Source organism: Saccopteryx bilineata, chromosome 5 (genome assembly GCF_036850765.1).
Source record: "Saccopteryx bilineata isolate mSacBil1 chromosome 5, mSacBil1_pri_phased_curated, whole genome shotgun sequence".
NCBI lineage: Eukaryota > Metazoa > Chordata > Mammalia > Chiroptera > Emballonuridae > Saccopteryx > Saccopteryx bilineata.
Genome location: NC_089494.1, coordinates 146971016 through 146988628, shown reverse-complemented (window position 1 = coordinate 146988628; position 17613 = coordinate 146971016). Strand labels below are relative to the sequence as shown.

The following is a 17613-nucleotide window of genomic DNA, read 5'->3' as shown; positions in this document are numbered from 1 at the left end:
AGGCCACAGAGCCATCCCCAGCGCCCGGGCCATCTTTGCTCCAATGGAGCCTTGGCTGCGGGAGGGGAAGAGAGAGACAGAGAGGAAAGCGCGGCGGAGGGCTGGAGAAGCAAATGGGCGCTTCTCCTGTGTGCCCTGGCCGGGAATCGAACCCGGGTCCTCCGCACGCTAGGCCGACGCTCTACCACTGAGCCAACCGGCCAGGGCGTGAGATAAGTTCTTAACACCAATAATTGGTCCAATGATAAGGTCATTAACACCATTATTTCCAGAGCTAGCTGCTTCCGTCCATGAATAATTACCCTATGGTCCACTGCTTCTGGCTGCATCTGGTTCTCTTCGTAGATATCCTCAAGCTTAAGCACTGACTGATCAGATTTCTCAATCTAGTGGACCAAAATGTTTAATACATTCAATATTTTTATGATGATCCAACAGAAAACTAGAACATCATGTCAACTGTGACCACTGTGACAGCCTGCCTCTCACCTGAAAAGTCTCGAGAGCCTGTTGATCCAGCCGCTGGGTAAATCTCGGATAAGCTGCCTGTCTGGCCTGCGCTGGGAGACAGTAGGAGGGTGGGAGGGAAGGGTGTGTGCTGCCTTGTCGGTCATGCCGACTTCCAAGCTTGCAAGAGCCCTGTGGGAATACCCGGAGAAGCTGTGTGATCACTGGAAGACTTTTCTCCAGCCTCCTCTTCCTCTTTTACCCTGGGTATTAATAGTTTAGATGCCTTTGGATTCATACTTGAGTTTTTTTAATGTCTAAATCAGTAACTTGAGACTCTCCTGAAAGACACAATCAAATCCCATATAATATAATCACTAGCAAGCACCCTGAGGTTACACAAAATCATACACCCACTTCTCTTCTCCTGGAATCCCCTGCGGTCTCCCAGTGCACCAGGAACACAACCAGACACTGTGACTGGCTTTCTGGGCAAGACTGAGGTAATTTTCCAGGTGAAAAACCCTGAGGTTGCTGGCTTGAGCCCAAATTTGCTGGCTTGAGCAAGGGGCCAGTGGTTTGGCTGTAGCTCCCCTGGTCAGGGCGCATATGAGAAAGCAGTGAAGGAGCAACTAAGGTGCTGCAAGTATGAGTTGATGCTTTTTGCTTTTCATCTCTCTCCCTTCCTGTCTGTCTGTCAGTGCCTGTCCCTCTCTCTCTCACTAAAAAAAAAAAAAAAAAGAGAGGTCATTAATAAGGGCTTCTTGGAACCACCATATAACTCAAACACCAACTGTAGCTTTGGAAATCTCGGTGCCAGAGCGGGCACACAGAGAAAAAGATTTCAACTTGGTAAAACTGAAGCAGCCAGCAGGTTATGGGACAATAATATTTCTGTCTCTTTAAAGGCAAACTGTCGCCCACAGGCCCCACCCACTCTGAGCTCCCCAGCTCAGTGGTTTGGGCGGTGAAAATACTTTCCTCTCCCTCACAGTTAAAGCATAAGCACCAGCTCAGAGGGCTACTTTGGAGAAAACCTGAGAGCTCGTCAACCTGTTCAATAGATGGTGAGCCCCGATGAGGTAGCCTTGAGGACAGAGCTGTGAGGGCAGGAGGTCCGGGGAGTGAGCAGGGGTGGGTCTAGTCCGGGAAGGGACCAGGGGCTGGCTCGCAGTGCAGCAGGGAGATGCTGTCAGGGTGGCCATGGCAAAAGGCCGGGACGGGAGTAAGGAGTGTTAATAGCACAGTGTTATAAGTCTCATGTGTATATATTTATTATTACATTTTTATTGATTTTAGAAAGAAGGGGGGGGAGAGAGAGAAAAAGAGATATACACAGACAAAGGGGGGAAATCATTGATTTGTTGTTCCACTTATTTATGCATTCATTTGTTGATTCTTGTATGTCCCTGACCAGGATCAAACCTGCAACCTTAGCATATATGGGCAATGCTCCAACCAACAGCACTCCCAGCCAGGGCACATCTCATACTTAACAGGACAAATGCGTGCTGACTGGTGCATCACATGCATTTGTTGTTGTGACAGGGCTGCCTGATTAGCCTTCCTGTTTCCTCGATAGGATATTAGTGTCCCCAAGGCAGATTTATACAGCTCAAAGATAATTTAGAGATAACCGAGTCTAAACCCCTCTTCTGACTGAAGAAGAAGCCAGATCCCAGCGTGAGCAGGGACTCTCCAGGGGGTACCCTTAGCTCTGATGGCAGAGGACATCTAGAATGCGGTTTGCTGAATCCTTTCCATGATTTAGCAGAGAGACTGTGACCACAGTAGTATGACATATAAGGTGGAAAGGGGGTGCCCCGGGGGAGGACTGGCCATTCTGGAGAAACAGCGCATGAGAAACCCTCCTGTGAACTCCCTAGGTATAGGCTTCCTACCGGTCCTTCACTCAGCAAGAGTGTGGACCCTCTTCCCTGCCCTCTCTTGATCTATCTCTGCTTCGATGGGATTTTAGACTCGCGGGCCTGAGAAGACCAGGAAGAGGCGCTGTGTGCAGTGGTTAGGAGGGGTGTGCTGGTCAGACAGACTTGTAATTGGGTTTCTGCTCTGCCCGGTACCTGTTAACGCTGTGACCTTGGGCAAGTGTCTCAGCATTTCCAGAACACATCAATGTCCTCATTTAAAAAGTGAGAAAATTCTTTTTCAATCTTAAAACTAAGGTCTTTTTAAAAATTTTTATTTAAAAAATTAAATATAACAAGATATTGATCAATAGGAATATATAGCTTTCAGATGAACAGCTCTATAGTGTTTGAACAGTTGATTGTGTTGTGTGCCCAGCACCCAAAGTCAAGTCATTTTCTGTCACTGTATATTTGTCTTATGTGTGATTTTTTTTTATGTAATCACACTTACCAGTCCTTTCCTCATTCTATTTCAAATCTTAGAAATATCTTTCCTAACCCCAGCTTACAAGGAGATTAACCATGGTTTTTAAATTTTTTATTATTTATATGGATTAGTTTTTACATGTAAACGTCTAGTCTACATGGCAGTTGAGTGGTGTGAAACATGGGTGCCATCTTACCTTTTCTATGTGGTTCCACAGTTACCCCACAGTCGCTCTACTAACCGTCTTTCTCCTTATGGATGTGAGATGCTGCCTTACAAAATCTGTAACATAATGCAATTGAAGTGAATATAAGTGCATATAATATGATTAATGTGGTATATTTTAGAATTTTCTGTTTTCATTTCACTGATCTCTCCATTCATGCACCGTCATACTGATGTAATTACAGAAACTACAATGTGTGACTCCTGGGAGAGCTAGTCCAACCTCCTTCTTCTTTTTCTCGATGGTGCTGGATAATTTTCTTTTTTCTTCATTCAAACAAACTTTATAACCTGTTGTTTTAACTTTATGATCCACTATTTAACTTTCCAACTTACTATTTATCACCAGCATAAAAAAAAGATTGGTGGCAAGAAAACTTTAATTTAGGTTATATAAAATTGTGTTAGAAAAGTATCCATTGATTTCAGTCTTATGAAACGCTTTCAACACGAGTCGGTGCTGAATTTGTGCAATTGTCTTTTCAGCATCTAGGTAATTTTCTTCTTCATCTATTAATGTGAAATGTGTTGTAACAACTAATTTTCTCATTTTGAACCATCCTAGTATTTCTAAAATAAGTCAGGCTTAATCATGGTGCATTACATTTTTTGATGTCCAATAAATTAAGATTTTGGTATTAATATTTCCAAATGAGACCTGTCTGTAGCTTTATTTATTGCTGAAATCTTTGTTAGCTTTTGGGATCAATATTATACTTCATTCATTGAGATAATTGTAAGTTTCTATTCTTTTTTACATGAGCAGGATCAGCTTAGCAACGAGATGATCAAATGTTTAAGGGTTAGTTGAGTTCCCCTGTGAAAGTACCCAAACCTTGTGCTCCTTTGTGGGAAAACTCTATTATTTCTTCCACAGTGGCTGAGCTGTGTCATCCCTCTGCTCTCACTGGGTCAATGTCATAGACTATTGCACATTTTCAGGGAGGAAAGAATGAAGAAAAGAGGTTTAGGAATGGTGCCCTCTTACCTAAGTTAACCCTTCCCCCTCTCCTTCCCTGCATTAAGGTCTTGTGGGCACCTACACCCCAGAGCCTCTTGACATGAACATGGCTGGTCATCAGGACAACACTCTGAGGATTGTCCTGGTGGGAAAAACAGGAAATGGGAAAAGTGCGACAGCAAACACCATTCTTGGGAGAAGTGAATTTGCTTCTAAAATTTCTGCCCAAGCTGTTACCAAGACGTGTCAGACAGCAACGCACAACTGGAAGGGGAAAAACCTTCTTGTCGTGGACACCCCAGGCCTCTTTGACACTAAGGAGACACTGATGACCACCTGTGAGGAGATCAGCCTGTGTGTCCTCTTCTCCCGCCCTGGGCCTCATGCCATCATCCTGGTTCTGCAGCTGGGCCGTTTCACAGAGGAAGACTATAAAACAATTGCATTGATCAAGCACATCTTTGGGAAGGCAGCCATGAAGTACATGATCATCTTGTTCACACGCAAAGATATGTTGGAGGGTCAGCAGCTGAGTGAGTTTATAGAAGAGGCAGATGTGGACCTAAGAAACATCATTCAGGAGTGTGGGAACCGCTGCTGTGCCTTTAATAACAGCCCAAGTGCAGATGAGGCTGAGAAGGAAGGTCAAGTGCAGGAGCTGGTGGAGCTGATAAAGGAGATGGTGCAGGAGAATGGGGGGACTCACTTCTCTGATGCCATCTATAAGGGCATAGAGGAAAAGCTGAGATGTCAGGTAGAGGACTTGAAGGTAATCTATGCTGAGCAATTAAAGAAGGAAATTAAACTAGTAGAAGAGCAATATATATCACAGCAAGAAAAGGAGGAAAAAATAAAGTTTCTAAAGATAAAATATGATGAACGCATTAAAAATATAAGTAAAGAAGCTGGAAGAAATATATTTAAAGAAATGTTAAGTGGTTTCTGCACTATTCTTTAAAAAGTATGGCATGCATTTTTTGGAAATAAATAGATTTTATTCTTTCTTCTTCTTAATTTACTATGATTTCTTAATATGGTAGGTTGTATTTTCTGAAGACGGCCATAACACTATCCTATCCTACCTATTCTTCTTGTAATCTGAGCTTTTTACTCTTTCTGTGGAGTCTATATCCCTTCCTTTAAATTCAGTGTGCTTTGGGACTGCTTTTATTAATAGTGGGCGGTTGTGGCTTCTGAGGTTGTGTTAAGGAAAATGCCTCCTTGTTCTCTTGGGGCGCTTGCCCTTGGAACTTGGCCACCATGTTGTGAGGAAGCCCTCTTGGCCCGTGGAGGGGCCCCATGAAGAGACCTTGTTGTCTCTGGCGCACTCCCGTGGCTGCTCTTACATCAGCCAGCAGAGCCTACGTGGCCGCCGTGCACAGGAGGCAACATGGACGTGGGTTCTCCAGCTGCCAACTGAGCGCTGCAGATGGAGCTGCAGAGAGCAAAGAGGAGCTGCCCCACTCTGTCCGCCCTGATCCCAGATTCGTGTGAAAATAAATACTTGTTTTCAACCACAAAGCATTGGGGTTGTTTGTTACATAGTGATCACTAATCTGGAGCATCTTCCCAACTCGTTCCACACCCATCCCCATGATGCCAGCAAACTTAAGAAGTTACACAATGGGCATACTCCGGCAATAATATTTCATTGAATTCTTAGACTCGATTTAGGAAGATTCAAATAAGAACTCCTGCACACGTCAAGTGTTAGTGCCACTGGAGATGCACATGATTTCAGTTCACATCTCTGAGTGCTTTGTTAGGGAAGCAGCTGGCTTCTCCAGCAAGATGGTGTGCAGTCCATGCAGGTCTGGAAGTCACTAAATTCTCTGTTTTTCTCTTTTCTTTTTGAAGGGACCATCCTAAGTTAAAATGGCCCTGAGAATAATTTGAAACTCTCTTCTATGCCAAATATTTTTATCTTCCTCTGCAGATCTACACTTTTTCTCCTTCACCTTAGCTCTTTGTTCCAGGATTGATTTATGTGGATCTCCTTGTTAACAAACTCAATGGGTTTGCCACTTGGCTTGTTCTATTCAAGAAGGAGACGTGGTTGTCACAAGGGAGTTTTATTTACTTGCAGCAAGTTAAGGAGACAGGATTCATATTCAAGCTCTGTGTCTTCCACAGGAGGCTTAGACCTTGCTTATATACACTATTTGGTCAATTATGTTATGGTGCAACCACAACAAACTGGAACCGGAGCCCCAAACTGATGCAATCAATTTGGGTTTCATACACTGGCCAGTGCTCTGCCTGCTGCACCTCTCACAGTGGACAGCGATGAGCTCAGGGGGAGATGGGTATTTATAGGTGACCCACAAGGTTACAATTTTTTCAGCAGGTTTGTACAATATCTTTGCAAAAGCACACAAGCATACACTGTTCTAAGATAATTAACTGCCTTCCTGCAATATCTGCAGGGCTGACACACAAGAAACACATCCTGCCTTTGCTAGCAAGGTTAGATTTGCTAAGGCCGTGAGAATTTTCTACTTTAGCTGTAGCTATAAGCTAAATTGGGTCAGGGGTCCTCCCCAGCATGTGCTGGCACGCCAGTACATTCCCCACTGGTTTTACTGGGGAATCAAATTATTGTTTCCTTATCAATATGAACGGGTTGATAGTGTGCCCTTAGTACTATAAGGTTTATGGCTTGAATTTTCTTTTGTACATACTGTGTGAGGCAGTTGGTAATACATGGACCAATGGTGACCCCTACTATAAGCAAATGAGGGGTCTGGTAAGAGCAGTAAGTAACGTAGTGAGCCAAGGTGATGAAGAGAATAAATTCTTATATTAATTTCTTTCTGCCTTGCATTTTTCTTTTTATACTAACCTTCTATAACCTGCACAAACCTTTGCAATTTATATAAACTTTTAATTTTTATGAATTTTTTATTTACTCTGAAATAACTGGCTTTATAATAATGTACTTTCTCCCTTTTTTGTTTAAAAGTATTTTTATACCTTATATATTTTATTATTGAAATTATGCAATTTTCTTTCAGTCAGAACTTTTAATTTTAAAAATTTTAATCTTTATTATTAGTGACAACTAAGCTGGCAATAAGTAATTTTTTTAAAGTATACTTCCTCTTGGAGGGGTCCTCCCTCTAAGTAGCTAGTATTTATAGGTTAAGTATAAGTACGTATACATATATATTTTTTATTATTTTGTAGCTTCCCTTCTAGCTAAGGGACTTATAGTAGTATATGCATTAATTTTTAAGACAACTTGTTCTGGCTTTTCTTTGACCTTAGTTTTCCTCCCTTCCTAAAGTCTAATTAAAAGGAGGTCCTTAGTGAATTTTTCAGGCATTAGCCATGCGTGGAGCAGCCAGCTTCTGGTTTGTGGCTGGAGCAGGGCATGCTGTCCTTCTCAGGGTCAGCTTACAAGGGTTGGTGGGGTCAGTCTCCACTGTCCATGAGGGTGTCTCTGCTGGAACTGCAGGCTTCAACCGGTTGTGGTGGACCCAGGCAGGTATGCCTTCTACCTTGGCAGCAGTGGGAATGGTCAGAATCACGGTGACAGTGTTTGGACCCATCCACGTGGGAGTCAGTCCTTGGGTGGTGTACTTCTTTATCTAGACAGTCTCCAGGCTGGAAGGGATGTACCAGGTTTCCTGGCAGTGCTGGAATCACCTCTCGGACAGTCTTTTGGACAGCCTACTGAGTAATCTGTAGACCCTGTAAGTACTTAAGGAAGGAGTGCTTACTTAACTTGGTTGTTTTATTTCCTCTCTGAGTTTAAACAGGAAGGAGAGGGTCTCCTAAACATTATCTCAAAAGGAGTGAATCCTTCCCTGTAGGGGGTGCACCTCGCCCTAAGGAGGACTAAGGGGAGTAAGCTGGGCTACTTTCCACCGGTTTAAAACAAATTTAGTTAAAATTTCCTTTAAGAGCCTGACCTGTGGTGGCGCAGTGGATAAAGTGTCGACCTGGAAATGCTGAGGTCGCCAGTTCAAAACCCTGGGCTTGCCTGGTCAAGGCACATATGGGAGTTGATGCTTCCAGCTCCTCCCCCCTTCCTCTCTCTCTCTTTCTCTCTGTCTCACTCTCTCTCCTCTCTAAAATGAATTAATAAATAAAAAATTAAAAAACAAAACAAACAAAAAAAAAACTTAAAAAAAAAATTTCCTTTAAGAGCTGATTCATGTTTTTTACCTGTTAATTATTTGAGTAAAACCTATTTTTAAATGTTCACCTGGGAAAATTCTTTTTTCTTTGTTTCTCTATTAGATTTTAAGTCTGACTTTTCTAATTGGGTGTAAAGAAAAACCTTTGGCAACCTGGGTTCTAGTAAAGTTACTAAAATTTCCTAAAAACCTACTGGTTTTAGGGCTACCTTATTGGTAGCATTATCTGCTGCTTGCTTGGTTTTTCTTGAGTTTCCATGGAGTCCTCCTCTCTAGGTGGCCTGGACAGTGGATGATGACCACGACTTCAGGAGAGCAGTCTCTTGCATTCTCAGGAGTGAGGGGTTGAGCCTCACCTTTGTTAGTTCTTAAGTCCTCTCCTGATGGCCTCTCTTGGACTGTGCCTGTCTTAGGTTGTTCCTGCCATCAGGAATCTTACCGGTTATTGACTAACCAGCTTTTTAGGGGCCAAACAGATTTATTTATAGCCACGAGAGTGAGGGAGGAGCAACGTCCTTTCTGAAATGCTTAGTTTTGGCAGCTGATGTTTTTACCTATTGAAAAATGTATAATACATTTCTAATTCCTAGAGCTGAATGCTATATAAAGGCTGTTGATTGCCTTAGTATCTTCTGGCTCCTCTAGGTCTAGGGGTGCATAAACTCTGTAAGCTTTCTATTGTCTAAAAAAGCCACAGGGGTCTTCTAAGGATTTTGAATAACTTCTGACACCCTAGACAAACTTATGGTTCTTTTCCTTTTCTTTGATCCTGGCTAACAGAAACTGGTGGAAAATGTCTAAAAACTTTCTCATTTGCTTGGGTGGCAGGGTCCCGCTTAGGCTAGGCAATTAGAAACATTTTTTTGAGGTGGTCTTGGTTGTCCTAAGTGGGGCAGCATATGTACAGTACAGATTTCTAACAGTTCTGTTAAGGCTTGAGGCTATCCCCAGAAAAGGGGGTTCTGAGCTTTCTAATTCTGTAGACCACTTGGAAAAAAGGATTTAACCCAATTTTTATTTTCTTCTTCCTTGACTATTAGCTGTAATTGAACTATTGTTTTTTTGTTACCTTTATCGGTATCCCACCCTTTAACTCGGGTGGAACCATGAGGGCTCTAATCTATGACGTTTTTATAGGAAATATTAAGTAAAGCCAGAGCAGTTTGATAGGGTGGTAAAGCAGGTGGAGGTTCAGGATTATGTCTCTGGAGTTTTTTATTTTATTTTATCTATTATGTGAGAATTCTTCTGTTAAGTCAATCAATAGTAATATTTGTCACTCTGGGTTTTGTGACCTAACATTGAACAATTAACAATTACTGAATTATTACATTAATAATTATTACATATCCCCTAATATTTAAACTAAGATTTCAACTTAACAGGCTATGAAATAGTAAATAAAAAGGAGAATTAACAAAAGTCTCTTGAAATAATATATATATTTCTAACATAGAAAATGTTTTTACAACAACAGATCCTTGGTACAAAAAGGAAGTCTTTGTATTTGACAGACTATACAATTTTATATGCCTTATTATTAGTAGAAATTTAATACAATTCACAATGAGGATTATAAACTGCTGTTCCCAATGAACTACTGATTTTCAGAGAAAAATAAGTGTAAGTTCGGTGGATGGAGGCATGGTGACGTAGGGACTCAGACCCGCCCACTTTGGCTAGGACCGTCCACAATCAAGCCCGCCAAAGGAAGCTTCCCAGGAACCATTTGGAAAGAAGCGATTGTCTGCCAGCCAGTGAAATTTCACCACGTCATAGTAGCTCCACCTCCCTAGAGGGACCCTTTAAATATCTGCCACGCGGTTTAATCTTTGCAACTTCCCTAGCCTCCATTTTCTCCATCTTTCTTTCCTCGGGGCCAGGGAACCTTGCCGGGCGGGGTGTGCGCTCTGTACTCAATAAAGCCGTTTATTATTTCACACTTTGCGGCTCCGAGCCCTCTTCCTTCCTTCTCGGTGGGGAAAAATACCTTACAATAAGGAATGGTCAAAATGTAGTTACTATTTTGTGGCTACCTAGCTGGTAGAGAGATGTTAACCCTTTTTATTTTTTTTACTTATAGAGCTTTACAACATTAAGTCAATATAAAGGTCGGGGTAGTAAACTCAAAGAACACAAACTTTACAAACTCCTGTTCCTAACAATGGGGTATTTTAGTTTATACGAGGTCCTTAATTTCCTCAGGGACATAGTAACCCTATAACACTTTTTTATAATTCTTGACTATTATGGCTAACTCAAGGGGTTTAGAAGGGGCTGTATTCCCTAAATTTTTTCCTCTGGTCTGGCTCTAGGTAGGAGGTGGGGATTCCCCAGAGCCAAAGCAGAGGGGCGGGGGCTGTAGCAAGGTGATGATAACCTCTAGCTTACTGCGCTGTTATCTTTTGCCTGACCAAGCAGTGGCACAGCCCTTGAGCTAAGAAAGAGATTTCTTTGTTATACATTATAAGGGAATCAGTCAGGGTGCCTGGGATTCCCAGTGCCTAAGAGGGAGGGGTAGGTGCCCTAAACTGTGAGGGGAAACTGCTGCTCCTTTTTTTTTTTTTCTTCTTTTCTCTGCTGCTTCTCGTGCAGCCAGCTGCAGCCTGGCTGCCTTTTCTTTCCCTACGTCTGCTGCCATACTCGGCTTCATCCTGAGTATGCCACCCACCAGCGGGTGGGTGCTGGTGATAGTACGCTGGATTGTCTGTGTTTTCTCTGGGTCTAGCAATCCTTGATTTGGCCAGTCTGCTCTTAAGTTGGCCATTTTAATTTACAGAGAGTTCTCAATGTATTTTTTAAATATTAATTCTTAGGCTGTATTTTCTAAATGGGTAAATTTCTTTGGGTCAGTAGGTAGATATCTGAATATCTGAAACTAGTTTCTACTTTATACTTTCTCCTGCACTCTCTTATGTCTTTAGTTAGTTCCTATAATTTGTGGGCTTGTTTACGAATTTCCCTTTAATTTTGCCTTCTGGCTTTAAGCCAGAAATTTCTAATTGAAATCACCTCTTCAAGGCTAAGTATTTCACGCAAGAGGAGAGATAAGGGCTAACAGAGAAAGCAATTTCTTTAAGGGAGAAGTCAGACAGAGAGCCTTGAAACTAGAGGTCTTGGATTCAAGAAAAGAGATCTAATAGGTCCAGGGAAGGTGGCTTCAAACCAGAAAATGTCACTAGAGATTTCTCTGACAAACAAAGAGAAACTTCAGAACAGACAGTTCAGAGGTGTCCTAAAAAAACCCAAGGCAGAACCGAATTCTCTACTAACATCTTGGTCCTGGGGAATCTCAAATTGACTAGTCACAAACAGAAAAGCTAGAATTCAGTAAAGCAAAAGATTGCCTTACTTACCCTCGGAGGTCAGAATTTACACTCCTTAATTTTGCCGAATCTGGGGACCAGGGGTGTCTGCTGGGAAGCTGTCTGAGACCCACAGGAAAATTGGAGTCCTGGCACGTCTCAGGTGGCGCCCCTCCTAGAGATCCAGTGGGGTCAGGCAACCCCTCAGAGAGGCCGCCCTGTCCGAGTGTCCAGGACGCCTGAAGATGACTGATTGAACCTGATAAGCAAGAGAGATATTAGTAGATCCCTCGGAAGGCTACTTCCCTGGGGGGAGGGGGCTGGCCACTCTAACAGAGTGCGTAATCTCCTGGAGCTAACAGTTGTTCCGTAGGCAGCAGCTTGTTCCTTGAAGTCCTGGAAATTATTTAAAAACATTAAAGCAGCATACACTTAGCACACAGAGCAGAATGACCCATATTGACGGACTTGACGAGATCTAGACTGTGAAAGACAACTAGGTAACACTCCCCTGAGAACATATAGGCAGACAAAAAAACAAACCTGGGATCACTGGCCACCGTCGTCGTGGGCCAGGATCTGGTTGCGGAGGTTATGCTGTGTCCAGCCCTGCCGCCGACCCCCTGGGGCGCCTCAACCTGTCCGGACCCTGTTGCTTACCAGTAAGACCCTGCGCAGCTCAACATCCAATTGAGTGCCACCTCCTGCTTGAGGCTGAGGAACACCTCTCAGAGATCCCCCCAGGCAGACGCTCCCTTGGTTCCTCTGCTCCTGCCTGGGCTGAGGAACACCCCTCAGAGATCTCCCCAGGCAGACGCTCCCTTGGTTCCTCCACTCCTGCCTGGGCTGAGGAACGTCCCTCAGAGATCTCCCCAGGCAGACGCTCCCTTGGTTCCTCCACTCCTGCCTGGGCTGAGGAACACCCCTCAGAGATCCCCCCCCCCAGACAGATGCTCCCTTGGTTCCTCCACTCCTGCCTGGGCTGAGGAACACCCCTCAGAGATCTCCCCAGGCAGACGCTCCCTTGGTTCCTCCACTCCTGCCTGGGCTGAGGAACACCCCTCAGGGATCCCCCCAGGCAGACGCTCCCTTGGTTCCTCCACTCCTGCCTGGGCTGAGGAACGTCCCTCAGAGATCCCCCCAGGCAGACGCTCCCTTGGTTCCTCCACTCCTGCCTGGGCTGAGGAACGTCCCTCAGAGATCCCCCCCCAGGCAGACACTCCCTTGGTTCCTCCGCTCCTGCCTGGGCTGAGGAATGTCCCTCAGAGATCCCCCCAGGCAGACACTCCCTTGGTTCCTCCGCTTCTGCCTGGGCTGAGGAACACCCCTCAGAGATCCCCCCAGGCAGACACTCCCTTGGTTCCTCCACTCCTGCCTGGGCTGAGCAATGTCCCTCAGAGATCTCCAGCAGGTGCTCTTAAGGCTCCTATCACACCAGAAAAGTCTGGTGGATCCTGGACGAGCCCCCAAATGTTGTGGTGCAACCACAACAAACCGGAACTGGAGCCCCAAACTGATGCAATCAATTTGGGTTTCATACACTGGCCAGTGCTCTGCCTGCCGTGGCTCTCACAATGGACAGCGATGAGCTCAGGGGGAGATGGGTATTTATAGGTGAAACCCACGAAGTTACAATTCTTTCAGCACGTTTGTAAAACATCTTTGCAAAAGCACACAAGCACGCACTGTTCTAAGATAATAAACCGCCTTCCTGAAATATCTGCAGGGCTGATGTACAAGGAATGCATCCTGCCTTTGCTGCAAGGTTAGATTTGCTGAGGCCATGAGAATTTTCTGCTTTAGCTGTAGCTATAAGCTAAATTGGGTCAGGGTCCTCCCCAGAATGTGCTGGCATGCCAGTACATATTACATGTTTATATCTTTGTTTTTCAGTTGGCCATACTTACTCAGGATGAGTTCTTGTCAACCTCAATCTTTTTTATAGCTGGTCTGCAAAATACTGTGTTCATTTTAACATTTAGCAAGAGTAGCATTTAGTAAGAAAGGTCTAGACTTTGAGGCTCTTGTACAATCGGACAACATCAGTGGGATCTCTGGCTGTCTCACTTCTGCTTGGCTTCTGCCAATGGAAAGTCCAGGCTGGAGATTCCTTCCTGGTAGAAAAGCAAGGTCGGGTGTTTGTTCTGCCCCTTTTTCTGTTAAGTCATCTCTGACAAGCTACAACCCTAAGCTGAACATCACACCTTGTCTACCCACCTCTCCATCTGAATCTCAGTTCTCATCCACCCCCTTGGGGTTAGGGCACAATTTCCTCATTGTTACCGGCAGTATCCCTTGTCATTTCCATGTCCTATGTTCACAGCTTGTAGGAGACCCATGCACTTGACCTTCCCCCAAGTCCCTAATTAAGTGGCCATCTCTGTTGCTATAATCCTCATTAATAAATTTTAATAATACCCATTTTCTTTGATACTAATTTTGTGGCCAGTGTTTCTCTGGGTCTGCCCATGACTGTCACCAGATGTGAGTGTGATATGTGTTGTTAGTGGGCATAATTTGTTTCATTGTTGAAAGAACAGAATTAAAAATGTGATCTCAGAAACTTTACAGCTTTCTTATTATTGTTATTTTATATTATTCAGTAGAAATGCTATCTTTTTAAAATTCAGTGGAAATCATAGCATTTTAAAGAAGAAAATAAGTTTCCAAGAACAAAATTGCTTTAGATATTTGCAAATGGGAGAAATTTTATGTATACAGCTTTCAAACATTTTTCATATATTTCAAAACAAACAGTAACTTTTAAAATAATTTATTTATTAGTAAATGGAGTGCTGTTAAGGTTTAAACACCTCACAGCATGCGAAGCATTTACTGATGTCAGGCGCCACAGCGCAGAGAGGAGGTCCAGTGAGTCACCCTCTATATCACAGTGATAATTACTGGTCCATCACTGTCCTCTACGACTCTTGCATTCTGGACCAAAGTTTTGTCCAGGATTTACTGTTAATTTTCTGAGCACAGTTAACGGTAAGCTACAGAGCAAACTGCACAAGCAACAGAGTAAGCAGTAAGAAAAACTACATATTCTGAGCAATACACAAAATAACAGAATTAAAAATTTGACAAAGAACTGAATATAAAATAGAACCCACACTAATATTTTGTCTAGGGCTCTCTTTAGGCAATTGCCTTTGGCCAGGGCTGTGCGGTGCGACGTCTCTGAGTTTCCATGTGCTGTATAAGAGCTCCTTTGAAATCGTTTACTCTTTCCTCGGACTGCTCAGGCCCATATGCTGGCCCTGTCCTAGGCGGTACTGCCCATTAGTGTAGTGGGCACCCCTCTTCTCCATCATCAGACCCTCAATCACACCCATTAGCTCCTCCACTTGGTCAGTACACTCACTCCCATTCGCCTGGTTGTTGAAGGCACATGCTCATCCCCCACACGCTGCCACCAGCGTGCGTAGGACTTTATTGTCTGAGTCGTGGATGTACTCCATCAGGGAGCCTCCAGTGAGGTCTTCCTTGTGGGTGAAGAGGACAACCGTATGTCTCAGGGCATCCTCTCCAAAGATCTCCCTCACCCACTGTGGGGCCTGCTGGTCCTGGCTGGTGAATCCACCCAGCTGCGTCACCAGGAGTAGCACGTGGGATCCCACGGCCGAGAGCAGGTAGTTCCTGTGCACCTCTGTGTGCAGGGCATCAGAGTGACCCTTCCCACAAAATATGTCTGGTGTGTCAATCATGACCTAAATAGGGCCATGTATTGAGTCACTCTACCTTTTGTAACCAATGGCAGGGACGAAGTAGCACCCTCTAGTGCACACTTGGAGAACTGATTTCTAGTGAATTTATAACAGGGCAGTTCTCCCATGCCTTGCGGCCTGCCTGCCACCTTTATATTAGAGTGTACTAAAGGACCATGCAGATGGCCAGTAAATATTTGCGGAAGGTATAAATAGAACCATTTTCAAAACACCTAATGGAAATGAGTCAGAAAAAGCAGATTTGTACAAGGGGTGGAAAACTTTGTACAAAGTAAACTTTGTACAAAGTTTCCACCCTTAGGGGTAGAAAAAGTTTGATGGCAATTATAGGGAAAAAGAAGAAAATCGGAGGCAAAGAAGTTCGACATATGTTTTTTTTTTTTCCTCCTGGGTTTCAAAAGGAAATAAGGAGAAACATAGAGTACCTCTCCAAAGAGAAGTAATAAATGTTTGCTTATTAAAAAACCTAAAACATTTTATGAGGAGGGAGGCCCGAGCCGGGAAGCCAGGGGTGCTGGCCAAGGCGCGGGCAGGACGAGAGGGGGTGTGGGGCTTCCTCTGGGAAAGCCAGGGGCACTGTCTGTAAGCAGATCTTCAAAATGCAGATGCGATGGGGGAGTTTGGACACTTAGTGGATGTTTGCTAAAACAATTATTAATTCTTATTTTACTTGGGTTATGGTGCTTATTCTAAGGAAAGAACCTTTACCTTTTCAGATCTCTGGGATTTGCTTGAGAGTGGTCTGCGGTACTGGACTCAAGTGTGGGGCTAGACAGAACCACACCGACTAGGCATGGACAACTTGAACTTGGGTGGCAGGAGATTGGAGTCCGTTATAGCCTCTTCTCTCTATGCTTGTCATGTGTTGGAAGATTTCTATGATAAAAAATATATTTGTCTAAAAATAATTATAGTATACCTGTATTTGTATCTAATCCAGACACATTACTGTCATCTGCCCAAATTGTGATAAACACATATTTTTTTGTCTTTGAAGTAGAACAACACATAATAACATTTTTTTAAGTAATAAGAGGGGAGATTGTGAGACAGTTCCCCAGATGCGCCCCAACTGGGATACTGCCACAGGCTCCCCAACTGGGATCCAAACGGCAAACCTGCATTTGGGGCCAATGCTGGAATCAAATGAGCTATTATTTTTAGTACCTGGGTCTGATGCTCAGACCATTGAGCTATCCTCAGCACTCGGGGCCCACGCTGGAACCAATCAAGCCACTGGCTGTGTGAGGGGAAGAAAAAGAATGAGGAGAAAAGGGGGGTGGGAAGAAGCAGATGGTCGCTTCTCCTGTGTGCCCAGACCTAGGATCGAACCAGGTATGACCACACACCACGCCAGGGCTCTATCTACTGAGCAAGCCCGCCAAGGCCTAGTCTTTTTTCTCATCATATGACCAAACTCCTTGAGTGGGGGATTTTTCTTGTAAGTCTTTGAGCCTGAGTCAATACACTGCCGATGCCTGGTAGCCTCCCCCTTGCTGCCTTATTCAATTGCTAAAAATCTAGTCTCTCTCCCTTTGGAACCAGCCTGGGAGTCTGGGAGGGGGCGAGAAGGAGTGGTGTTTTACCTGCTGAGTGAGTGCTGTCCACTCCCTGCCCTTGTCATTACCCACAAAGCCACTAGGGGGCAGGGAACTCCCATCCTTCTTTAGATCAGGGCCCAGTCAGAATCAGAGGCAGCCTTCCCGTGGAAAAGCACTTCTCCCAACGCCAGTGGGCCGGAAGAGCGTTTACAAAATGGTCAGCTTAGCAGAGAGTCAACTCACTACATCACTGAGGAGTTATTTGAAGCTTTAGTTTTATTTTGACTGCTCCCCAAATGCTTAATATTTTATTTTCAGAGTGAACTTTTTCTTAACTTAGTTGACTGCCTTTTCTATTTTGGGGACATGATATCCCACTCGGCCATGACTGCCCCTGAGTGAACTGTACTTCTGGGAGTGACAAAGCCGGTGTTGTCACTATGACCGGCTGGAGGCTTTGGTCTGAACTTTTCATGAATTGAATTGATGTGAGTGGACCTAATGCTGGAGGTGGGAGTCTTCCTGGGCAGGTCCCCCTTACTAAGGGAAGTAAATGGGAAATGGGGTGGGGGATGGGAGAGATTTGCTAGTGTCCCACCAAGGGGTTCCTGCAGTGACAGCATTTCTTCTTTCTAACAAGACCAGCCCAGAGAGAAGGTGGCACCTGGGGACAGGTCAGCCCCTGAAAGCCTGCTCCTCCTTCCTCAGGGTCTCAGAAGGCTCAGTGCTATTGCTGACATTTCAAAGACCAAAGACCAAGCCTGGTGTGAAACTATGAGCTCAAAGTCATGGAGTGGCTGGCCTCTGCACCCCAGTTACAGGTCTCCTTCATGGATGAACCCCAAGGACATGATACTAAGCAAGCGCCCAAAAGGACAAACACTGTTTGATTCCCCCAGTATGAAA

The 17613-nt window shown here is 44.3% G+C and overlaps 1 protein-coding gene across 2 annotated transcripts; it reads left to right on the top strand.

Annotated features, from left to right (window-relative positions):
* The first annotated feature begins 1432 nt into the window (after positions 1–1432).
* On the top strand, positions 1433–5497 carry LOC136338234 (GTPase IMAP family member 7-like). 2 transcript variants are annotated; one of them, XM_066280376.1, is made up of 2 exons: positions 1433–1514; positions 4054–5497. In XM_066280376.1, the coding sequence occupies exon 2, from the start codon at positions 4089–4091 to the stop codon at positions 4944–4946; it is 858 nt and encodes a 285-aa protein (XP_066136473.1). In that variant the 5' UTR covers positions 1433–1514; positions 4054–4088; the 3' UTR covers positions 4947–5497. The 2 variants fall into 2 exon arrangements, with proteins under 2 accessions (XP_066136473.1, XP_066136474.1); XM_066280377.1 differs by having other exon boundaries at positions 1441–1529.
* The last annotated feature ends 12116 nt before the right edge of the window (positions 5498–17613 follow it).